Here is a 26,464-nt window from a genome sequence, read left to right on the forward strand (position 1 = left end):
AAATCTATGACCTGTAAAGTGTAAGGACAATAAGGAGACATTGTTAAAGTATATTGGGAATAAAAAGTATTCTAGCAATTGCATTGGTCCATTACCAGTTGTAAATGATAGAATTATCAATAATAATGAAGTAAAGGCAGAACTGTTCCATAAATATTTCTATACTGGGGGAAAACCGATGATGTAGTCATATCAAATGATAACATTCTTTCTTTTCCACTCTTATCTCAGGAAGGTGTTAAACAGCAGCTACTAAAGTTAGACATATTTAAATCAGCAGATAGGGATAACTTGCATCCAAGAGTTTTAAAAGAGCAGGCTGAGGAGCTCGCTGGAACATTAATGTTGATTTTGTAATAAGTCTTGGAACACCAGGGAAGTTCCAGAAGATTGAAAGAAAGCGAACGTTGTGCCAATATTTAAAAAGGGTAAACAGGCTCACCTGGGTAATTATAGACCAGTCAATTAATAAAGAATTAAAGGAGGGTAATAAAATTAATGCCAATCAGAATGAGATTTATGGAAAATAGATCCAGTCAAACTAACTTGATGTCTTTTTTGATGAGATTACAAGTTTGGCTGATGAAGGTAATAGTGTTGATGTAATATACTTCTGTAAGGCATTTGAATTTATAATCACATTTTGATTAAAAAACTAGGAAGATATAAAATGAACATAGCACACATTAAATGGATTAAAAGGTGGATAACTGATAGGTGTCAATGTAATTGTAAACAAGGAATAATATCAAATAAGTGTGTTTCTAGTGGGGTCCTGCAGGGATCAGTTCTTGGCCGTATTCAATTTCACGTAATTATTAATGAGCTGGAAGAAAACATAAAATCATCACTGAAAAAGTTTGCAAATGACACAAAAATTGGGGAAGTGGTAAATAATTTAAGAGGATATGTCACTGATACAGAGCAATCTGGGTTGCTTGGTAAACTGATTGCAAAAAGCAATATGTGTTTTAATATGTAAACATCTGTATGTGTACATCCAGGAACAAAGAATGTAGGCCATACCTACATGATGGGGGAATCTATCCTGTGAAGCTGCAGCTCTGAAAAAAGATTTGGGGGTTCAGGTGGATAATCAGTTGATCATGATGTGGCTGTGGCCAAGAGGGCTTCAGGAAGGCTAATGCAATCCTCGGATGCATAAACAGGGGAATTTCAAGTAGGAGTAGTGAGTTATTTTACCTCTATGTTTAGTACTAGTGTGACTGCTGTTGGAATGCTGTGTCCATTTCCGGTGCTCAGAATTCAGGAAGGATGTTGATAAATTGGAGAGGTTTTAGACAAGAGCCACATGAATGATTAAAGGATTAGGAAAGATGTCTTAAAGAGTATGTCTACACAGCAAATTAAGCCTGAGCTAGAGCCCCTAGCCCCCTTGTTTCCACACACCAATTGTGTTAACCTAGGACTTGAACCGAGGGCCGCAGGACCCTGCAGGGCCCAAACATGTGTTAAGCCCTGTTGCTTTCTTGTGTGCATATGGCCCCATCTTGACTTGGGTCCTGGACAGGGCCAGCTCTACTGTTTTCGCCGCCCCAAGCAGTGCACCAAATTGCCGCCGCGGACGGCGGGGGCAGTCGGTGTGCCATTAGGGCTGCATGCACGCGACTCTACTTTCCTCTCAGCCCCGACCTGCTCCTGCCACTCGCGCTCTCCCCGGCTGGCCGGGGCGCTTACGGGGCGACGCGCAGATCCCAGCGCACACCACTGACCTGCTCGGTGCCATTGCAACTCATCCGACTGGCGCGCCCGGCTGCGGGAAGAATGTTCCGGCTTCAGGAAGAGCCGGCTTGGGATGGGGCAGAGAGTAGTACCCGACCCCCGCGGGGAGCTACACGGGAGTAACACATGTCCCCTGCCCCTCCCCCCCATCAGGCCCAGGCCGCCCAAGGGGATGCCTCTTCCTCCAGCCGTGCCCGGGCCGGGCTGACCCGTTACTCTGCGAGGCTGCCAAGGGTCGGCCCCAGCCGGCCTCCCACAGGCGCTGCCTGAGTTACACGGGACCCCGGCACTCTCCCGACTGAGCTGCGGCCCAGCACTGGTGCATGTGGACTGTCCGCAGTCCTATCTCCAGGCGCCCTGCTCGGCCCACTGGGGACAGCTCGGGAGGAGCCGGCTCTGAACCTGGCCCCAGACCCCACTGAGCTGGACGCTTGCAACTGGCTATGGCAGGTGTATTGTGCTAGGCTCTGCAGCCTCCACTGCTGGCCGCCAGGGCCGGCTCTACTGTTTTTGCCCCCAAGCAGCGCGCCGAATTGCCGCCGCGGATGGCGGGGGCAGTCCATGTGCCGTTTGGGCGGCATGCACGTTTCTGCGGCGGCGGCAATTTGGCGGCAGCTTCTGTCTTCAGCCGGAAGACAGAAGCTGCGCTGCCGCGGACAGCTAAACATAGAAGCTGCTGCTGAATTGCCGCCGCTGCGGAAACGCACATGCTGCCCTAACGGCACGTGGACTGCCCCGCCATTCGGCGGCAATTCAGCGCACTGCTTGGGGGCAAAAACACAGGGACTTCCGCCCCTTGTAGATTGCCACCCCAAGCACCTGCTTGGGATGCTGGTGCCTGGAGCCGGCCCTGGTCCCGGAAGTCTTCTGGATGTATCCCAGAGTTCCTCGGGGCAACTTCCTTAGTCCTGTCTACACTGACAACCTGTGATGCAGTCTATTGCACTCTGTTGCAAATGGAAGTCACACCTCCATTTGCATAGTTCAGCAGCTCAGATCAACATTAACCCATTCTCCTGAAGATAATTAGGACATGAGTCTCCAGGGCTATCAAACTATTAAAATGAAACCTTGCTATTCTTAATTTTTAAAATGGGATGTTCAACGAAGGTGTTTTTGTTCTGTTGTTTTTATTTATTTTTGATTGTTTTGAAGTTTGACATAAAATGAAGGCGTCAGAGGAAAAACACACACCACTGGTTACGAGCAGTGAAGTGCGTTGCCAGGGTGCCCCCTCTGCACCCTGGAAGGCAGGGATAAGGGATCCCTGGGAGGCTGTGGGGAAACTTTGAGTTTGGCTCCCACTTGCCACTCTGACAGTGCACCCAGCCCAGGCACCCCTGCACACACCAAGTGAGATCAGACTGAACATTCTGATATTTTCCCCTTTTTCCGGCACTTTCAAATTCAAATGATGAAGCTGACATGGTAACCTCCCCCACCCTCCACTGGGAATTGTTTTGTAAACCTTGTAAACCTTCCCGCTTTTTGTTCAGATTGAATTTGGTGTTTCCCTAGCTGCTTCAATTTCCTGGTTAAAAACAGGATTTGTCGTATATGAGGTACAATTCAGAACACCAGGGAACTATAGGCAATTTACCAGCATGGGGACTCTGCCTGTGGGAAGGGAAACATCCTCTTGGTCACTCACCCTCAAAGGAGTCTAGCTTCGTGCGCCCAGGAAAGCCTCTCATTTCTGCCTGTTGATGAGGTAGACTACGGAAAGTGCATCTACTGAAGGATTCCCCCATCCTTCATTCTCCTCTGGGAACAGGTGTGAGGACCTGCAGTCACTTGGGGTAGGGGAGTAAAGGAAGAAATAGCAAATGAATGGGCCTGACTTCATCCAGAGCTGGTAACTCTCAGAAGGAGCTGGCTTCTGGCAATAGATCAGGAGCAACTCTCAGGTAAAGAACTGTCCATGTTATTGCATGTTGCTCTTAGTAGCAGCAGACCTAGAGCCTGCTTCCTTGGTCCTCTCATCTCTTTCACTTCTGCCTCTCAGAACCTGTAGTAGCAGACTGGCCTTCTCAAACTAGACTCATCTAAGAAGGAGCATTTTCTTTCCCAAAGGCAGTGTCTTGTGGTTTTGCCCATCAGTTCCAAGGGATTGCTATGAGTCCTGCCATAGACCAATGTCCCCAACTCCTGTATCTAGCCAGGAAGTGTAGCAGTGTGGCCAATTACAAACATTCAAAAATCATGAGCCAACTCCTAAACAATGTGAAATTTGGCTTACTCATGAGATTCTAAAAAATGTTGGGGTTTTTAATTTACCTTCTGGGTTTTGAGCATATAGTACATTTTCCAACTTTTCTCTACAACCATGATGGCTAGAAACTTTTATTCATTTTAAATGAAAAGTGAGAGTCTCATATGATCACATGACTCCAGGAACTGGGGCTTAAGAAAAACATCTAAAATCAGGAGAGTTGGCAACAGGGTCTAGGCAATACCTAATTTTAATTAAAAAAAATATGAAACTATTAATATTGGTAGTTGTTTTATCTGAATTTCAGACGTGCAACATCTTGACTCATACTAACACATTTTTATGTTGATATGGTCCACAGTAAAATAGGACCGTTCATTCACATATTTATGCTTTTGGGTTGAACTAGAAAATTCAGAGTGAAACACCAAAATTTCCCTGACATATGTGCCTTTTTTCTCCTTCACAGCTTTTTTTGGGAAATACCTCAATGAATACAATGGCAGCTACATCCCTCCTGGGTGGAGAGAGTGGGTTGGATTAATCAAGAACTCTCGCTTCTATAATTACACTGTTTGTCACAATGGCCACAAAGAGAAACATGGATTTGATTATGCAAAGGTAATGTCCAGACACATTTACACTGCATCAGATGGCTTCACCTTTGATTGATTACACCCAAGGAGTACATATGTCATTTTCTCACAGTCATAGAATCAGATAATTTGAGATCAGTTTCTCAAATTTAAAGGCGCCATTGTAGGATGGATAAAAAGCTACAAAGGGTCTTTAATCTGGTCTCTCTCTCTCTCTCAGAAATGGGTGGCTTCATGTAAGAAAAAAGAATAAAGGCCTTTCTTGAAGAAAATATTGTGTCTTGTGTTGCTGATCTCTTATGTTAAGATGATGACATAGCAAAGCTTATCTGGTGCTGTTTTCTGTTATACTGGGGTGGGGGGGTAGGGAATAGTGTGTCTGTGTTGTCAGGTTCTGGATATAAGAATGAGAATAGATAAGTGCAAAAAACAAGGGTTAGAAAACTTCAGACTTTGTTTGCACTCCTGACAACATTTGGCCAAGGTGACCTGCCCACTGCAGTAAGATTTCTCAGAAGCGTGTAGCACTGGAAATTCTGTAGTTTCTAAATCACTTTATGCAAGCTGGAATTTCCTCAGAATGGAGCTCGTGGAGGATGATACAGATGTTGCAGCTGTAGTTTCTGACCCATGTAATGAGATTTCATTGGAAGCTCACAAGAGCTGCTTCTGATTTCCACACCCGTAGAAATTACATGACACTGATACAAAGTGTAAAATAGAAAATAAAGAATACTGGCTAGTTATCAATTCCTTCCACATCCTGTGTAGAGCAAGAATGTATAATGTTTAGGAAAACAGGAAGAAAAGTAAGAGAGCAATAACCCATTCAGTGACCTCCTCTGAGGGTATTTCATTTTACCAAACTGAGATATCAAAAATTGCCAAAACACTGGTGCCCTGGTAGGTGACCAGATCATCATAGTTCCTATAAATAAGAAGTCAGTCTCCTCCACATCATTACAGGAGCATTAACATCTCTAGACTGCTTTAGCTGCTGTGTGTGAGAGAGAGAGGGAAGAGAGAGAGAGAGAGATTACAGCTGGTTAGCTTGTCCTAACACTGACATGCGAGCGACACAGATCCAGTCCCTCAGGCACTGCTTTTGCAGCTGTTTAGGGTCTTGTATCCACAACATGTGATTAGTCATGCCTGAAAGTGCTTGAAATTGCAAACATCATCTCGGAACTTTCTCAATGAAACTCACACTAGACCTTCAGGCCAACAAAGAATGCTTAGAGGTGGCAGGTGGTTTAATTTAAGTTTTCATCTTTTTTTCTTCTTTCCATTTCCTCCCTTTCCCTTGTAGACTTCCATTTGCCACCTTGGCTGCGGGTTAAACCAGTTTATTAGCAAGTAACAACCTTAACCTCAGCAGCTGCAATTCTTTATGTTGTACAATTAAAAGAACAGACTCTGCAGGAATACAAGTGCTCTCTATATTTATATGTTTGAATTCAATTTCTTTGATAAAGACATTCCTAGGCAACCATATTTTTTTAATATATTCAGTGTTGTAGATTTCTCCCAGGTTGCACAGAGGCAAATCTATATTTTGAAGAAAGCACGTGATAAGGACTTAGATGTAAATATGAAATGATATTAGGTATGGGTGGTTTCTTGTACTTTGGTATCATTATGTTTTGTCAAAGAGCTTTATCAACAAAATTTTAGTAGTATATGTCGGCTCTATTTTATGTGCTGGAAAACACTGTGTTGCCAAGTCTGGTAATCATATTCAGTTAATACAACCTGTTTTATGGGTAAGAGAGTTTTGCAAAATACACTCCCATCTAATATGCCTTCCTAAGAAAGTAATTAATGCCTGGTGTGTCCAGTGTTCTTTATGATTATGTGCCTCTTTGAAGGTACGTTTTTACTTCCTGATCTAAGCGCTAATGATTACTTGGTATAACATAATACTGTGATCTGATTAATGATGCACTTTGTAATTTTTATTTTGTGTTAAATGTATGTTACAGGACTACTTCACAGACTTAATCACTAATGAGAGCATTAATTACTTCAAAATGTCTAAGAGAATGTATCCCCATAGGCCCATAATGATGGTTATCAGCCATGCAGCCCCTCATGGCCCTGAGGATTCTGCACCACAATTTTCAGAGCTCTATCCAAATGCTTCGCAGCACATGTAAGTAAAATTTGGATTCTGCCAACTCTGGGTATTTGTATTGCTGCTTATTGTTTTTCATGGAGACACTGCAGGAACATACATTGAGGGATCTTTAGTGAGTAGCAAATATAATTCCTTTTTAGTCCAACTGTATGTTGTACTGTACTTGTTCCTTTAGGGAGGGACAGTGCCAACTTTTACAATAGTGAGGGACTCTTTTCTCTGGGGAAGTGGAGTAAGACTAAGAGCTCTTTATTAGAGAAGTCAAGGCTCTTTGCCATTTTGTGAAGGCAGCTTCTTACAATATGTTGAAACAAGTAGACACTGTGAGAACCTGCTGCAAAGATATTACTTCCTTCATGTTCCTCTAGATGACATAGTTTTCCTGAGAGCTGGTTATCTGAAAATGTTAGTTGTGGCAGCGTCCTTCAGCAGCTTTTGTGCAGATGTTCACACCAGGCTTGCTTGCAGAACAGCAACAGCCTGGTTCCCAAGCAGCCTGTCGGTCTGTGTTTTTAAATAACATGCCGCTTATTATTTTTGTAAGGTGGTTGTATGTCTGTCCCTACTGGCTTTGGGTCCAATAAATTATTGATTAAAAGGTTTTGCATCTGTCTGAAAAAATGAGGGCACAGGTACAATGTCCCTTTTTTGTGGTGTTCTACAGGTATATTTTCAAATGTGTGCAAGTAGGTGATAGGCAGCAGCAAATCCAAATAAATTTATTTTTGTTTTAGAGTATAACCTAGGAGGAGTTCTGACTGGAATTCTCCTGTTCTAACCCCCTAGATATGGATTATGCAGATTCCTTGCTGAGGCCCCCCGTCAACATGCTATAAAAATGCCAGGGCCCAGCAGGGACAGGGAACTTGGGGCTCCGGGCCGGGCTGAGATCCTTGGGCATAGGCATACTTTTACTTCTATTTGGGGGGGGGGGGGCGCAAGAGCTGGCAGGGCTTGAGCCGGCTTCACACAGCGGGGTCCAGGGAGAGAGCAAGCGTCACCTCCACATCCTGGCTCACTCAGGAGGTCACCCAGCCTATCTGGGCTATGGGGGGATTCAACCAAAAAAGAGGAGATTTAGTTCAAAAAGTTTGAAAATTGTTCAGGGTGCAGGGAGGGGGTAGCTGGGGCTGTGTGTGGGCAGGGGAGTAGTTCAGGGTGCAAGCAGGGGGGTAGCTCAGGGGGTGGCTAGGGGCTTTATACAGTCAGGGGTGTAGCTCAGGGTGCAGGGAGGGAGCAGCAGGGGGCTGTGTACAGGCAGGGGTGTAGCTCAGAGTGCAGGCAGGAGGTAGCTAGTGGCTGTGTACAGGCAGGAGGATAGCTCAGGGTGCATGGAGATGGCAGGCAGGAGGTAGTTAGGGGGAGGGAGGCAGCAGGGGGTGCGCAGAGGAGGTAGTTAGGGGCTGTGTACAGGCAGGGGATAGCTCAGGGTGCAGCTGTGTACAGGCAGGAGGATAGCTCAGGGTGCAGGCAGGAGGTAGCTAGGGGCTGTGTACAGGCAGGAGGATAGCTCAGGGTGCAGGGAGCAGGTAGCAGGGGGCTGTGTACAGGAAAGGGAATAGCTCAGGGTGCAGGCAGGGGGTAGCTAGGGACTATGCTCAGGCAAGAGGGGGCTCCCAGTGTGGCTCCCAGCTTCATGGGGGAGGGGGGGACTGCACTGGGGCTCCCAGCTCCTGGCTTGGGGTGTGGGGAGGTTTGCCGGCTTCAGCCCCGCACTTCTCCCGGCTTTGGGGGCTTAAGAGGGTGCTGGTATCAGCCCTGCACCACTCCTGGCTTTCTGGGGGGTGGGGCACACCGGCTTTAGCCTATGTCTAGCAACTGTGGTCTGCTTTCTCCCAGACCCTGTGATCTTTCCCTGCATTCTTTCCTGCATGTTCTTGTTCCCCTGTCTCTGGGTTTCCAGCCCAAACTCCCTCCTCCCAGGAAGTCACTGCAGGCTATTTCCCCTGCAGCTCCTATCTGCTGCCAACTTCCTAGCTTTATACCAGCCCCTCCTGTTCCTCTTCAGCTGGGGCCCATCTTCAGTCAGCCTTTCAATCTCTGGCTCTTCTCTAACTGCAGCCGATCAGGTTAATTATCCTTATTTAACCTGCTCTGCATTGTGTGAACATCCCATCACACACATTCTCACATTTGTCAGTAGTGCAAACCAAACACAAATGTTCATGGCTATATTAGGCAATGAGGTAATGCCTGCTTGCTTTCACAAGTACCAGTATTGTAAGTTCAGTTGTTAAGTACGCACTTTAACGGGAAACCAGTTCTTGAGAAGAGTTCTAGATACTGGGTTTGGAATTGGTGCTGTCCTTCTGTGTTCTGAAGATACAATAAGAAATTGTTCACAAGTTAATGGGGCAGATTCTCTCTACCATTTGGCAAAGAGGAGTACAATTTTCACTCTTGGCTATAGCTGGGATTCATCTTAGAGGACGTTAGGAGGTGAGACTGTTAGTTTTCCCCTAGGGATTCTGTTCAGAAGAGAGGTACATCATCAGCACATGTCTCTGTTGGCCTTGTCCTTCCTGTCCCTGGACATTTTAGGATCTGTCCTGGCAGGTAGAGCTGCTTTATCCTGTTTCTGAAGACTTTATGACAGCTTGTGTTTGGAGTCTGGGTTCCTCTGGCTTGCATTGATAGAACCAATGAAGTAAATAAGTCCCCACGGGTTTAACAGTAGAGGAACATAAAAAACCCTATTTTGTTTTGCAACTCCATTAGAAATATTACATGAGCTATCTGAATAGGTGAAGCTGTGGATCGTGGTTGTCCATTTGAAAATTTGATTTGCTGTGAGTATTTGTGCCACCTTCTCTTCCTATTATCTGTACAGACTAGAAAACTATGAAATGAAAATAGCTTTAATCTGCTAAAATGCTTGTTTTGGAAGCCAGAAAGCATGAATCAGGTGTGTCTCTTCCTGTCTACCTTGGTGGCCTGGATTTCCTGGCATCTTTGTTGTAAAGTGTTCCTTCTCTAGCTGCCACGAGAGAGAGACTTGGGTGGATTGTTTTGTATTTCTTGTGAATGACCAGGCAGGTTAAGAGTTCAGTCACCAGACAAAGAAGTGAGACAAATTGAAAACAAACTGCCAATTTGGGTGCATGAAGCTACTAAATAGCTGGTTTCTATAGCAAAAGCATTAGCAACATGTTCTGACTAAAAGAAAGAAGTTAAGTGTCTCACACAAATATGTGGCTGTCCCTGTGAAAACAGTGCAAGAGCAATAAAATCCCTCCTGCCTGGGTTAGTGTAACTTGAACGTTTAACCCTTGGGTTTTCTTCCTCGGTGGTCAAGCATCATTTGGATCGCTTTTGTCTGACCTTGGGTTACAGCCATCTGACCTTCAATTTTGTTTTTAAAATGTAGTTGTGAGATCGTGTTACTGTAACGCTTATCTCCAGAAAAGAAGGGAAACCAGGTCAAAAGCTGCTTGCTGGCTTTGCAAACTGAGCTGGAAGGTTATTCCTAGAGACCAAGAATTAAGTCTGTCAGCCACATGCAAGAGGAGATTCTGTTTAATAAGACAGTAGCTTAAACATGCCCTTAAATTATGTATCAGTTCATTGCTGGTGGAGAGTCTGTATTGTTTGTTGTTTAAAATATTAGCTGTTTAAAAAAATAGAGGTATGTTTGATTGGGAATGAGCTATGGGGTCACATGTATGAGCTGCAACATAGCTGCCTTAGCAATATTTCCATTCCTCTTTGATTTCATATTTGTTTTTTGATTTTGTGTCCGCACCTACTTGATTGAAAGAAGAAGGTCAAATGCACACAGGCAGAAATTCCCATATTGTTTTTTAATCCGTTCTTGTCAAAAATATATATGGTGGTAATGCCAAACAGAAAAAATGGACTTGCACACAGCTGTCATTTCACAGCCTCATCCTTCCACTGCCACCATACAAATGAATGCTCACACATTGAATGAAAACACTTAAAAAGTCAAGCAAGACTGTGAAATATTTGCTGTGAATCCTTACTGCAAATGTTCACCTGTTAACTCCATCATCTTCAATTTAAAGTGAAAATCAAACTCTCTCATATTAGATTCAGTAAAGGATGAAATCTTTTTATAAGTATGAAGAACACCATCTCTGGGCTCTTGGGATTTTTCCTGACCCATACAGTGTTTGCAGAGCTAAAAGAATTCCTGGAGTATTGGCTGTTGTGTGTTCTCTATCACCATGTTGGGCTGGTGGTCTTTTCTGAAAATATATCATACTGCCACATCCATCCAGCTCTGCTCAAAACATTGTTTCCAGGGAATAAATCAGTATTGGAAAAGATGAAATACACTAATGTGGGAATATGCGATTCTGCTGGCACAATGGATGTCAACTGTTGGGAAGCTGGATGGTTAGTCTTTAGGAAATATTGTATTTAAATAAGAAATTTACAAATACAAGAGATGGCTCTATCTAGGTGTCTCTGTCAGCTAAAGTGGAATCCTATTCCATGGCACAACCTAGCATTAAGGCTCTGACTTAGAGAATACTCCCATGAAAGTCTAAATTCTTAGTTAAAGTAAGGCCACCGTACACTTCTCTGGTACTTTAAGTCCCTTTTACCCTGCTGCATAGAGTAGTCTTAGAGCAACTGTGAATTAGGCCTGAGATGTTTGTAGCACTTCTGAAAGAAAATTAAATTATATGATGTAAACAAACTTTAGAAGTAAAAATTCACATTACCGAAGAATGTCAGAAATGGAAATCCAGAATATTTCATGCTATGCTGAATAAAAAATCTCCAGCCTGACAGGAGGACCACTGCCAGACTCTATGGTTGTCTGTAACCATAAGAAATCAATTAGTACCCCAAGAATGGCATTAATGGTTTCAGAAAAGCAAAGTGGTATCCAAACACGTTTTTAGGATTTTCAAACTTTATTTTTTAAAAGTGTAAAGATCTGAAGTTTATCACAATATGAGTGCAGCATGAAAAGAAGCAATAAAAGCTTCCCCACAACATGCCTCAGATGTTGACCTTCAGGTGTGATCTAGGTCTAGATGTGAGACAATTCTCCTTGCCCATTCAGTCATTGATATGTCTGCTCAGACTGTCTACAACCTGCCAATTATGGTGGTCTTTTTTGTAATGTGGGCTTTTATCCACTAGAAGCTAGAATGGGATCACAAAATTACTTCATATGAGGACAAATGAGTCTCACAAAACTGGGTCAGTGGGCAACAAAATGGCAGATGAAATTCAGTGTTGATAAATGAAAAGTAGTGCACATTGGAAAACATAATCCCAACTATACATATAAAATGATGGGGTCTAAATTAGCTGTTACCACGCAAGAACGAAATCTTGGAATCATTGTGGATCATTCTCTGAAAACATCCACTCAATGTGCAGTGGCAGTCAAAAAAGCTAACAAAGTGTTGGGAATCATTAGGAAAAAGAGAGAATATAAGACAGAAAATATCATATTGCCTCTATATAAAATCATGGTGTGCCCACATCTTGAATACTGCGTGCAGATGTGGTCACCCCATCTCAAAAAAGATCTATTGGAATTGGAAAAGGTTCAGAAAAGGGCAACAATAATGATTAGGGGTATGGAACAGCTTCCATATGAGGAGAGATTAATAAGACTGGGTCTTTTCAGCTTGAAAAAGAGACAACTAATGGGGGATATGGTAGAAGTCTATAAAATCATGACTGGGTTGGAGAAAGTAAATAAGGAAATGTTGTTTACTACTTCTCATACCACAAGAACTAGGGGGTCACCAAATGAAATTAATAGGCAGCGGGTTTAAAACAAACAAGAGGAAGTATTTCTTCACACAATGCAGAGTCAACCTGTGGAACTCTTTGCCAGAGGATGTTCCGAAGGCCAAGACTATAACAGGATTAAAAAAAGAACTAGATAAATTCCTGGAGGATAGATCCATCAGTGGCGATTAGCCAGGATACGCAGGGATAGTGTCCCTAGCCTCTGGTTTGCCAGAAACTGGTAATGGTGGACAGAGGATGGATCACTTGATGGTTACCCTGTTCAGTTCATTCCCTCTGGGGCACCTGGCATTGGCCACTGTCAGAAGACAGGATACTGAGCTAGATGGACCTTTGCTCTGACCCAGTATGGCTGTTCTTATGTTCAGATTTCAATGGCTTTTGTCACGACTGCTCTGAGGCCTATTTGAACTTAAGACCTAGACATGAATAACGTGATCATCCAGTTCACTAGAAACATCATTTAAAAAATAGGAGTGGAAGTAAGAATATTGACATAAATTTAATGATTGGGGTTTATTAATCTCCATAACTCTCTAGCCCTCTTGCAGCAGAAACAAGACTTTCTAAAGTAAAAAGGCAATTATGTTCAATGGGTATAAACTTCTCTATGCTGTATGCTAAGGAACTCAGTGTGATGGGTACCCCCCACCTTCCAGGGTGCCACCTGATGTACTGGGGTGCCACTGGGGCTGCCTGTTCCACCAGCCTGGGCTCCCTCACCCTGTCCTGCTAAGCCAGGCCCTCGAGCCTCCTCTAGCGCACACACAGGTAGGGACCCACCCAGCTGCAGAAAGACACAGACACTGACATCAGCTCTGCGTGGGAGGACTGAGCTCGGGAATTACCCAGCACAAAAGTGCACACCCCCTCTGGGGTGTAAACCCAAAATTGTCTTGTCTTGCACTGCACAGAGATCTATACAGGGTAAGCTCATGAAAATCTCCCTCTCCCTCAGTGTGGAAGACGGTATGCACAGCTTTTTGCCTCTCAGTTATGAATTGCACAAACTGGTTTATAGAAAACAAAAACAAGTTTATTAACTACAAAGGATAGATTTTAGATGATTATAAAGGATAGCAAACAGATCAAAGCAGATTACTGCAAACTAAACTTAATACACTAAAGAGACTGGCTACAAGTAATAATTTCTCACCCTAAATGTTGTTTTAAGCAGGTTGCAGAGTTTCTTGTAGACAAAATGCTCTTGCTTGAGGCTTAAAACTTCAGATATTCCTTTCACAGACCAGACACCTAGCCTGGATCCAGTCCTTTCTTCCCCAGATCAGTCTTAAATGTTTTCAGCAGTCATCTTGGGCGGGGATTCAGTGAAGAACCAATGACTTAGATTAACTCACTTCCCTGCCTTAAATAGGATTTACGTATGGCGGGAATCCTTTGTTTTCCAGTTTGGTCCCTACTCGCTATTTGTGAAAAATACTAGTAGGCCCAGATGGGGTTCAGTACCAGGTGGCATGATCACATGACTCTGCAGTGTCAAAGCAGTATCCCAGGAAGCTTCTCAGGAAGGTGGGAGATTAACATCTTCAGAGTCCTATTGCTCTCCTTAATGGCCCATCCAAACTGATTGCATTCATCTGGTGGGTGTTCCCCAGATGGAAACACAGTTGTAATTGTTACATATTCCTAACTTCAGATACAGACATGATACATGCATACAAATAGGATAATCATAGTTAGTACATCATAACCTTTCCAATGATACCTCACATGATCCATCTTGCATAAAACATATCTTAGTTATGCCATATTCATATTATAACAATATCTCTATGAAGAATATGGGGCATAGTGTCACACTCAGGTTATGTTAAGCTTTGGCAATCAAACTTTCAGACTTCATACCCCCAGCTAAGTAAATTTTCTCATTTTTAAAAGAGGAAGCGGGAGGGGACAAATGAAACTGGAGATGGACTAAGGAAATACAAATTCAGATGAATGCCAGCTCTGGAGTCAAGAGTGTGTTTCAGACTTTTAATTTACCCAAACCTTGGCCTCCAGTTCACTAAAGGCAGTGTCTATATGGCAACTGTACATGGAATTCTAGCGCTTTTCTCAGTACAAGGACCCTGATTTTGGGTGAGGCCTCTAGGCACTACCATAATAAAAATAAATAATGAATTATGAGGCATACATTTTAGTTGTAGCTGTATTGACCCATGTCACTAGCTGACCAAATATAGAAGAGTGCTGTCTGTTGCCAACCATAGCTCCATATTGGCAATGTCAAGAAAGTTGAGACTAGTTTGCTGGCATCGTTTTGCTATTGAGAAGGCTAGTATTCACTCCAGCTCTGTTTTAGGGGAGGTTTTCAAGGTTGGTCATGCTGCTTATGTGCTTGTAAATCTGTTGTTTGTTGTTCATCATTGTCAAGTAACTTGTTAATGTAATAAAAGTGCATAACAGAAATTATACACTAGCTCTTATCCTCTTATCCCTCCATTGAGGGGAGATAGCTTTTTCCCCCGTTGTAGTTCGAAAGAATGCTAGCAATGCTAAATGTCCAACTTCCTTCCTGCCCTTGAAATATCTGTGTGTATTAAAGATTCTCTCATGTCCTTCATATGTTGTTCCTGCTGTATATCCTGTGAAAGGAGGTTCAATCACTGATAGAAGCTGAAACTTAATGTACTTGATGTCTGATGCATCTTGGCAATTTGAGAGGGTGTTTTTCTATTTCCAGAAGTGTCTGTAACTTTTATAATTATTTATTGAGCAATCAAAACTTTGTTAGGCACTAGGGTTGCCAACGTTCTAATTTCTGAAATTGGACACTACAGCAGGAGCCCCGGAACCTCCTCCTGCTCTGCCTCTTCCCCCAAAACCCTGCTCCCTCCTCACCAACCCTCCCCTGTCACTCACCACTCTCCCCTCTCCTCCTTCCTCATCGCTCCATCCTCTCCACCTCCCTCCCGTCGCCAGGTGGCCTCACTCTGCTGTGGGGCTGAGATGAGAACTGCAGCCCCTGACGTGGAGCCTGCCTGTCCATGAGATGCAGGTAGGAGGCAGTCCTGGCTGAGCCAGGGCTGCTGCAGGTTTATGACCCGTCCCCTCCCCACCCTCCCACACCCTGCAGTAACCAGACTTTTGGTGTCTGGTCAGTACATCGGACTGTACAGGTTCCCTTTTGATTAGACTTTCTGGTCGAAAACTGGACACCTGGCAACTAGGGTAAAGTGATTTTAAAAAATTAATTACCATTAATTGGGTGATTTAAAAAATTAATCTTGATTAATCACACTGTTAAACAATAATAGAATATCATTTATTTAAATATTTTGGGAGTTTTCTACATGTTCAAATATATTGATTTCAATTACAACGCAGAATACAAAGTGTACAGTGCTCACTTTATATTATTATTTTTTATTACAAATGTTTGCACTGTAAAAAAACAAAAGAAATAGTATTTTTCAAAAGCAGCAAAGAGTCTTGTGGCACCTTATAGACTAACAGACGTTTTGGAGCATGAGCTTTCATGGGTGAATACAATTCACCTAATACAATTACTGTAGTGCAGTCTCTTTATCATGAAAGTTGAACTTACAAATGTAGAATTATGTACAAAAAAAACCTGCATTCAAAAATAAAACAACATAAAACTTTAGAGCCTGCAAGTCCACTCAGTCCTACTTCTTGTTCAGGCAATCGCTCAGACAAACAAGTTTGTTTACATTTGCAGGAGGTAATGTTGCCTGCTTCTTGTTTACAATGTCACTTGAAAGTGAGAACAGATGTTCCCATAACATGTTGTAGCCGTCGCAAGATATTTATGGGTCAGATGCGCTAAAAATTCATATGTCCCTTCATGCTTCAACCACCATTCCAGAGGACATGCATCCATGCCGATGACAGGTTCTGCTTGATAACGATCCAAAGCAGTGCAGACCAACCACATTCATTTTCATCATCTGAATCAGATGCCACCAGCAGAAGGCTGATTTTATTTTTGGTGGTTCACGTTCTGTAGTTTCCGAATCAGAGTGTTTCTCCTTTAAGATTTTTGAAAGCATCCCTCTCAGATTTTGGATGGCACTTCAGATTCTTAAACTTTGGGTCGAGTGCTGTAGGTATCTTTAGAAATCTCACATTGGTACCTTCTTTGCATTTTGTCAAATCTCCAGTGAAAGTGAACTGAAAGTGAAATGAACAACATGTGCTGGGTCATCATCCAAGACTACTATAACATGAAATATATGACAGAATGCACATAAAACAGAGCAGGAGTTCAGTCACAAATTTAATTGACACATTTTTTTTTTAACAAGCGTCATCAGCATGGAAGCATTTTCAGGTGATATTGTAAATAAGAAGTGGGCAGCATTATCTTCTGTAAATATAAACAAACTTGTTACTCTTAACGATTGGCTGAACAAGAAGTAGGACTGAGTGGAATTGTAGGCTCTGAAGTTTTACATTGTTTTGTTTTTGAATGAAGTTATGTAACCAAAAAAATCTACATTTGTAAATTGCACTTTCACAATAAAGAGATTGCACTACAGTGCTTGTATGAGTGAAAAACACTATTTTTTTTTTGTTTATCATTTTTACGGTGCAAATATTTGTAATCTAAAATAATATACAGTGAGCAATGTACGTTGTATTCGGTGTTGTAATACAAATCAATATATTTGAAAATGTAAAAAAAAAAAATATTTAATACATTTCAACTGGTATTTTATTGTTCCTATGGCACCTCAGAAACTGAATAAAACACATTCCCTGCCTGAAAGAACTTAAAATCTAAATATACAAGAAGATACAATAAATGAGAGCAACCAAAAATGGGTAATAGGAAAAGAGGGAAGGCTGCACAAACTTCAGAAATATAAGGTTATATAGTTACTTAGGTATCTCATAAAGCTTGTCTAGATGGAGAGTTACTGTTCGGCAAGCCTGAATGTAAATCTACAGCTCACCAGCTTGCTGTGTAGTAACTCATCATGTAGCAAAGATGGTGCTAGCCCTTGGGAGGTTTTAAGCAGGAATATTTTTGCCTCCCCCTTGCCACTTATCCATCCCCTAAAAAATACTAATTGCATTATTTCCACAAACCAGAAAATATACCAACATATAACACATGCTAATTCTTTTGTTAAAAAGTCCACATTCAATAAGGGGTATTGGGGTTACACTAAATCGGGGCCCCGTGAGCTGTTTGGGGCCCTAAGAAGTTGCTCAGTCTGCTTATGGCTAGTGCTACCAGTGCCAGGTGGACATTGCTGAAGTGCAATGAAAGTACCAAAGTGCAGCTGGTGCACTGCGGATTCATACTTGGCCCTGTTGCGCAGTAAATCACTTTGTAGATAAGCCCATATTCATGTCATAGGTTAAAATATGTATTTCCTTTCCCTTCAGTCTATTTTTAAGTTACTTTTTTTATTTGTATTGATGGTTAGAAATCAAATTATAGATTTAAAAATAAAACCTTGACAGGACTAAATCAGGAGTAAGAGAAAAATGTATCAATGCTGTAAATAGACTGTTTTATTAACTCATATAACTCTCTTTCCCCCTCCTACCCCAAACTGCAGCCAAATGGATGTTTAACCTATAACTCACAGTATGTATACTATATGTGCAGTTTCCATCTTGATTGCAGCTACTGTAAAGCTATATATATTTATACCTTTCATGAGGAGATTGCAATCTAAATAGGCTATGCAGGTGGAGGCCCAGATGATGATGGTGCTAATTTAAGGACTTTGGAAATGTGCACATTCAACAGCACTACTCATGTATACTTACTGATGTGGTTAAACATTTGTAAGATCAGGGCCTTAAATAGTGAGTTCTTGTCTTTATGATGGGCTTACCGTTTTTCCTGACGTGAGGCAACATTTTTTGTTTAAAAATAGATGTCTGCTTTTCCTCGTTGTTTTTCCATTGGTTAATCTTAAGTAAAGTAATGTGAAGGTTTGTTAATCCATGCCCTCAGAGAATTTTGCTCAGCGATACATTTTAAGGCACTGTGTATTAAACTGGCCTACAATATTGCAAGCACAATTTTGCTTCCAAAATTAAATGTAGGCCCAAACTTTTGGGAGCAATTGTCCCTTATATGTTACCCTTCGGACCTCCAGCTATGTGATTTGAGGGTCAAATCAAACAGTTGAGCTTTTAAATGGCTGTAATAATGGACTAATATAATAAACTACTTGCACCCACATTTTAATTGGAGGCCATTTATAACAATTCAGGTATGTTTACAGAATGTCCATTGCCTCTTCAGTCCACGTGAGCAGTACTCCTAACCCAGTTACATATATGTATGAAGTAGAGAGTAAATAGCAGTTCTTCTTCGAGTGATTGCTCATGTGTATTTCACAGTAGGGTGTGCATGCTCGCCACATGCACCGGTGCCGGAAGCGTTTTCCCTTAGCAGTACCCGTAGAGGGGGAGCACCTCTGCGACCCCTAGGGTGGCGCCTCTACATCACGGTATAAGGGGAGCTGCACGCTCCCCCCAACCTCAGTTCCTTCTTGCCACCTGTGAAGGTAGTTGGAATTTTGTGCTCCAGCCTTGCTGCGGCTTCTCTAGTTAGCCTTAGTAGTACAGTTCTTCAAGAGTTAAATAGTTTCTCCAGTTAGTCGTCTGGGCTCCGGGTATGCCCCGTGCCCCAGGCTTCAAGTTGTGTGACTCCTGTCGCAGTTCTATGCCAAGAAGTGATCTGCACACAGTGTCTCCACTGCTTGGGCGAGACCCACGTAAGTGAGCGCTGTAGGAGCTGTAGACCTTTCAAACCGCAGACTAAGAGGGAGAGGGACATTAGACTTCGTGCTCTCCTAATGGAATCAGCACTGACCCCAGCACCAGCACAACGCATGGACTCAGTGCCCGGCACCGCGTCTTCAGTACAGAGCGAAGTCCCCTCCACTAGCCGACACCTCTCCCCTTCAAAGAAGCAATGGAAGACTCAGCAGCGCTGAGAGAAAGATAGGGGTGAGGCCAGACCTGAGCTGGGCAGCCCGCGATCCTCTGTGGGACCCAGGCCTCCGACTCACGTTGAGCGGAGCAGCTCAGTCCCATCCGTGCGTGCCTCCCCTGTGGAGAGGATGCCATCAATGCCGGAGGCAGCACAGGCTGCACGTGGCATTTTGACCCTCCCGGTATTCGGGGTGCCCCTGAGACGGGCCCCCGGTTTCGAGGGAAGCTGCCACTGGGAGCACAACAACCCTCCCCGACGCAGCACAGTCCCTGTTCCGAGGACCGCTCGCTGCCTCACTCAACGCAGTCTTCCTACAGCTTGCACCAGCCCTCTACCCCGCTTAGGCTGACTGGCTCGCCGCTCCCGAGGGAGCCTCGGGGCTCCTCTGTGTCCTGCGACTGGGGACACAGGCACCAGGATAAGCGGTGCCGATGTTCCTCCTCGTGAAGCTACCGAAGCCGGTCACGTTACCACCAACATAGACGCTCCGACTCGAGCTCCTGCTCTACCAGACATCATGCACGGGACTCATCTCGCAATTCACCGGCACCAAAGCGTCATAGCTCCGGCCGCCGGGGTGAGTACAGGAACAGCACCTCGGATGGGTACCGATCTTCGTCCTCGAGGTCCCGGTCACGTGGACAGCACCGTGCCAGGCACCGTCGCTCACGTCGCTTCTATGGTACCGTGCGGTCATCGGCAACCTCCGCATTGGCACTCAGCCACCCGTCTCCAAGTTGTGAGGCTTTATGAGAGCAAACTGGCACCCAAGTGGGTCAGTGGCATGGAACACCGTGGCAAGGGCAGTGGTGTCAATGGGCACCATGGCCGCAGATCCCTGCCCAGGCGAGACCCCTCTCAGTGGCGGGAGTGTCTCAGGCTCCTTCAGCCTCCCCTCCATGACAGAGGGAGAAATCAACAGGTCCCTAGCTGGCAACACCATGCCCGAACTCTGACCTGGAGATCGACCCACTGGTACCGTCCGACGCCTTAAGCTCTGTGCCAGTCCCCTCACTGGCGCCGGAGGATACCATAGTGGCACTGCCGCCTGTCCCACAAGAGGACTTCAGGGCTCACCAAGAGCTCCTCAAGCAGGTGGCATCCAATCTCCAGCTCCAGGCTGAGGAGATGGAGGAGCCGTCTGACTCTCTCTTTAATGTACTGTCATCCTCGGCACTGGGCCGTGTGGCCCTGCCTCTCCACCAGGGGGTAGCCAATATCTCGACTACCCTGTGGCAAACCCCAGCTTCCTTGGCCCCCATCTCCAAGAAAGCAGAGAGGAAATACTTTGTGCCGGCTAAGGGCCACGAATATCTGTACTCCCACCTGGCATCTAACTCCCTGGTGGTAGAGTCAGTTAACCACCGGGAACGTCACGGTCAGCCTGCACCTACCCCTAAGGACAAAGATGCCAGGAGACTGGACATGTTTGGCAGGAAGGTTTATTCCTCAGTGAGTTTCCAGCAAAGGGTGGCTAATCACCAAGCCCTTCTATGTCAATATGACTTCAATTTATGGGGGTCCCCACCAAAGTTCGAACGTCTTCTCCTGGAGCGGGACAAAAAGAAGTTCAGGGCTCTGGTAGAGGAAGGAGCATCAGCGGTGAAAGCAGCCCTCCAGGTGGCATCAGATGCAGCAGACACAGCAGCCCATTCGATGGCCTTCGCCATGTGCAGGAAGTCGTGGCTTCTCCTGTCCGGACTGTCTGCAGAGTCCCAGTGCTTGATGCAGGACCTTCCCTTCAACAGGAAAGAGTTGTTTGTGGACCAAACTGACGTCCGCCTGCCTGGGATGAAAGACTCCCGTACAATCCTGCAAACCTTGGGCCTGTATGTCCCTCCGGCGAAGGACAAACCTAGGCTGCAAACTTCGGCTCCTCCTGCTAGGGGCAGATACGAGCCCCCACCTAAGAGACCGAGGGAACAGAGGCACAGGTCCCAGTGTCAGTCCCGCTCAGCCCCAAAAGGCAGGGAAAGAGGCAGTTTTGACTCTTTGCAGGGGGCCACCGGGCTTGTTGCCAGGGAGACCCCCCAGTTAATAAAGTTTGTGTTCTGTAACCGTTTATTTGCCTTCTGAGTGGAGTGGTCCCAGATAACATCGGACCAGTGGGTCCTCAACACTATTTCCAAAGGCTACACATTGCAGTTCTCTTCACACCCACCCACCACCCCCCGCACTAGGCGAGCCTTCGGTCTCATCTGTCATGGAAGGTAGCATTCCTAGAGCAAGAGGTGGCGCCCCTCCTCCACCTGGGGGCGGTGGAAAGGGTACTGGTAGAATTTCAGAACAAGGGCTGTTCTGATCCCGAAGGCAAAAGGGTGGCTCAGGCCCCGGGCCCCCTTTCAGACCGCTGGGCCCCAGTAATTTGTACCGGCTTCCCCCCCTCCCCCCAGTCGGCCCTGGGTAGTGGGGGGACCATTACCAGTTCACGATCCTCTCGTTTGGCCTTTCCACGGCCCCCAGAGTTTTCACCAAATGCATGGTGGTGGTAGGAGCCTATCTCTGAAGGAAAGGGGTACAAATTTTCCCTTACCTGGACGATTGGCTTCTCAAGGGTAATTCTCAGTCCCAGGTACACCCCAACCTGGCTGTGCTTCACTTGACAGCGTGGTTGCTCCGTGGTTAGATGAGGAGGAAAGGAGGTATTTGGAGAACATGAAACGATTTCTGTTGGAAAGCAGAAAACCGTCCACATGACAGATGTACCTGGCCAAATGATCTAGGTTCTGTAGGTGGGTGGGGGAGCGGGAAACTTCCCCATTGTCCGCAACACTCCAACTCATTCTCGATTATCTCCTGTCCCTTAGGATCCAAGGGCTAGCTCTCGCCTCTGTCAGGGTGCATTTGGTGGCCATATCAGCCTTTCACCCGCCGGTACAGGGCCACTCGGTCTTTTCCCACAGTATGACCTCCCGCTTTCTAAAAGGCCTGGATCATTCATTCCCGTATGCTAGGCCCCCCGTGCCGCAATGGGATCTAAACCTAGTGTTATCCTGCCTCACGGGCCCTCCCTTTGAACCCTTGGCTACGTGTTCCTGGTCTCATCTGTCATGGAAGGTAGCATTCCTTGTGGCTATTACGTTAGCCCGACATGTCTCGGAGCTTAGGGCCTTGACCTCGGAATCCCCATATACGGTCTTCCACAAGGTTACGGTCCATTTTCGCCCACACCCCGCTTTTCTCCCAAAGGTGGTCTCCGCCTTCCATATGGATCAGGACATTTTCCTACCGGTACTCTGTCCTAAGCCCCATTCCTCCAACGAGGAGCACCGCCTACACATGCTAGATGTGCATAGGGCGTTGGTTTTTTAACTAGACTGAACCAGGCCGTTCCGGAAATCCTCCCAGCTGTTCATTGCGTCGGCTGAACGGATGAGGGGACAGCCGATTTCCACCCAGTGCCTTTCGCACTGGATCACCTTGTGCATACAGGGGTTCCCCCGCCTCCTATCGTTAAGGCTCATTCTACAAGAGCTCATGTCCTGATCCAGGACATATGTAGCGCTGCCACGAGATCTTCTGTCCACACCTTTTCTTCGCATTATGCGATCGTCTCCCAAGCACTCCTACTCACCTCCATCAGACATAGCTTGGAGTCACCTACTGTGGGATACACATGAGCAATTTCTCGAAGAAGGAAGGACAGTTACCTGTTCCGTAACTGGAGTTCTTCGAGATGTGTTGCTCAGGTGTATTCCACATCCCACCCTCCTTCCCCTCTGTCAGAGTTGTCTGGCAAGAAGGAACCGAGGGTCGGGGGAGTGCGCAGCTCCCCTTATAGCGCGATATAGAGGCGCCACTCCAGGAGTTGCAACAGTGCTCCCCCCCATGGGTACTGCTAAGGGAAAAACTTCCAGCACTGGTGCACGTGGCCAGCACGCACACCTACTGTGGAATACACCTGAGCAACACATCTCAAAGAACACCAGTTATGGAACAGATAACTGTCCTTTTTTGATCGCTGTCTCTCTAATAGGGTTTATTAAATAGTAGAGATATTAAGTCTGCAATGCTGTACTAGTATTTGCAGTATTTGTGAATTTTTCCATTGTAATACATAATTACATGAAGAATATGTTTGCTCATTGCTGAGTGTTAAGATGACTCCAAGCTACAGTTAAGTCAGCAGTAGAATGACAGCCTGTTGTGTGGCCAAGAAGGCAAGCCAGCTGCTGAGGTCGGTTTTAAGTCTCCGGTTCCCAGATCCACTGTCAGAAGCATCCTGATTATAATGGATACTCTTTAACAGCAGCGCTCCAGGGATTAGTGGTACAGTTAAAACCTTTCATAAACACTTCCAAAATGTATTTTTAATCTCTGGGTGAAACAGGAGGTGGTTACAAAATGGGGTGAATTCGTCTTCTAGACAATTTGTGGGATAGCACGAGAATTGGCATTCTGTGAAATATGCAATATTGGTGGCTGATGGAGAAACACTAAACAAGGATTTTAAAAGGAGATAAAACGTATATAATTAAGAGACAAGAAAAACTTAGAATTCCCACCATCTACAAAAGCTTCATGTTCAAAGTGAAATAGGCTATAACTACATTACCTGCTGTGCAAGAGTACTCATATGTAGCCCTAGGTTCCCACTCAGGGCACTCCACCATTTTACATTGACCCACAATGGGTGGAAGATTTGTGAGCCCTTACTAAAATTAACCAATTAAAGACAGTTTATTATCCCCTTCATTTTGTTGGCCATCGTTGATTACAGCCCTCAGTGTTGAACTGAGATCTAATAATTCAAAACTTCTTGAATGTCATTGTCTTGACATAAGTTGCCATGTTTCTAATCTTCCCTTTTTGGGGAAGGTTATTGAGAGTATTATTGTGAAGCAATTCAGGTGTCTAAAATCCACTGATTTCTTTGATTCGTTTGAGTCTTGCATTTGACCTGTTTATGGCATGGAGACTGAGCTGGATTTGTTGGTTGGTGATCAATGGGCAATAGTCAGGCATCTTAATTGTTTTAGATTTGTCACAATCTTTGACACCACTGAAGGAGGTTTTGCTTGCTTGCCTGTTGTCCTTGGCGAGGCTATGCTTGAGTGGCTCTGTGTTTTCCTTTTGGTACTGTCCCAGAGTGGGACATCGGGCAGTTGCTCATCTCAAGATCACTCTTGTCTGGACTCATACATAGCTGATCAACAAACAATAAATCATTTTAACTTCTATATGTGTCCAGGGACAGGGTGATGGGTGTATTTGACATGTTTAAAAAAAGATAATAGAGACCATGAGAAAACACCTTCTTCTTTTGGATAGCTCCCAAATTACATAGAATCACAGGACTGGAAGGGACCTCAAGAAGTCATCTAGTCCAGTACCCTGCACTCATGGCAGGACTAAATATTATGTAGACCATGCAGTGTTTCAGATTGGTATCCATTCCATAGAGAAACTAAGAAACAAGTCATGGAGACTAAACTATCTTCTGACCACTCCAGATCAAAATTGCTCTGGAACACTGGTTGGGCAGTGTGGGAAATTGCCCAGGGCTTTCATTCTAGTGTGATTTTTAATGTATATGTATATAATTTATTATACTTTACATGAACAGACACTAACATCATGCTTTATTTAATATGTGAAAAATGCCTGCTAATGAATGTATCTCTCTCTACAGTATATATTTCTGCAGTACAAAGAGAGTTATTTGTATTTCTCTCTCTTTAAAGAACTTAGTTGCAGTGTCATTTCTCCCTAAAACTGTCAGAATTGATGGAAGGGAGTGTGGTTCGTTTATCTGAATCTCTAGCTAAAGAGTTGGTGTGATGCCAAAAATAGTTGTTCTCTACAGATTGGTAGAGATATGGAAGGAGAGGGAGGAAAAATCTACACATGCAATCTTTTTTCTGATGTTTTACATATGTGCTGTATGGGTAATGTATGGTTTAAAAAAAACTGCCAACTTAAGTATATTAAACATATAATAGTTATTTTCCTCATATATTTAAACTAGTAAAAATATGCCCATATGTATTCAGTATGTGTAACTGAAATAAAATTTATTTGGTTTCACATCACATGCATTTTTTCAATTTAATGATGGATTGATTCAAGATTACATAATGAAATATGTAACGTAATAAAATGTAATAATAAGAAATAAGGAAAAGTGAAAGGAAAAGAAAAACAAAGAGTAAATATTTAAAAATATAAATTAAGGCCCCAGTCTTGCAAATGACTGCACCAGCATAGGGAAAGGGGAACTGAACTCATCAGGAGCAGTGATTAACATGTTGGTAGAATTACTTGTACATGGATTTTGTTTTGTTTCTGTTTTTAGTTTTTAGGAAGCATATGAGTTTGTTGTATATAAAATAGGGCTGATGGGACTAATGACACTGCTCTGACACACTGGATATTGCATGGCTAATTTTTTCCATACATTCCTTAACAGTGATTTATTTCAGATGGAATATTTGTGTTCCTGTGATTTCTCTCTTACACTTTTAAATTTTACATGCCATCACCCACCAAACAGTTTCTGTCTGTTTCTTGACATTTGTAGGAACTTTGAGAAGTCATGCTTTGATTCTGTAGTGTGGGATTTGACCAAGATAATTATTTAGATTCTGTGCTAGGATCTTCTTATGATTGTATTGATGCTACAGCTCACCTATATATTGCTATAGGCATGTATGATACTTTAGAGACAAACACAAAGATTATATCCCTGCAGAATTTAGCCCATACATAAATACATATATTTTTTTCATTATAGGTAATAATTGCAAATGAATCTACCATACTGGTTAGGATAGAAGTCAAAGCATGTGCGCTTGTGCTGAACATGCCTTTATTTGACAGTGGTGGTGAGGTGGTGAGATGATGAAACAAATCAGCACTCCAGTTCTTTGGGGGACATCAAAAACTAAACGCTGATGACACCTTTGCTGCTATTCTAATGAAGCAAGAAAAGTTAATGTGTCCCTGTCCCAGTGGGAAAATGTCTTTGTTGTGAGCTTAATTGTAAGTTGATTAATTTAGGGATAAATTCTTCCTGTGAGGCACACTTGCAACCTCCCTTAATAATACAATACTGGAAGAATAATCCTCTTTGACCTCTGAATTTC

At 44.1% G+C, this 26,464-nt stretch overlaps 1 protein-coding gene across 4 annotated transcripts in view; it reads left to right on the plus strand.

The window, feature by feature from the left end:
* SULF1 (sulfatase 1) overlaps positions 1–26,464 on the plus strand; it is a 287,776-nt gene that overhangs the window by 203,395 nt on the left and 57,917 nt on the right. For all 4 annotated transcript variants that reach the window (XM_039522855.1, XM_039522856.1, XM_039522853.1 and 1 more), the window contains 2 exons: positions 4,425–4,576; positions 6,534–6,703. In XM_039522855.1, the coding sequence (XP_039378789.1) occupies positions 4,425–4,576; positions 6,534–6,703 (322 nt within the window). The remainder of the gene's footprint in view (positions 1–4,424; positions 4,577–6,533; positions 6,704–26,464) is intronic.

The sequence above is a fragment of the Mauremys reevesii genome, linkage group 2 (genome assembly GCF_016161935.1).
Source record: "Mauremys reevesii isolate NIE-2019 linkage group 2, ASM1616193v1, whole genome shotgun sequence".
Taxonomy (NCBI): Eukaryota; Metazoa; Chordata; order Testudines; family Geoemydidae; genus Mauremys; species Mauremys reevesii.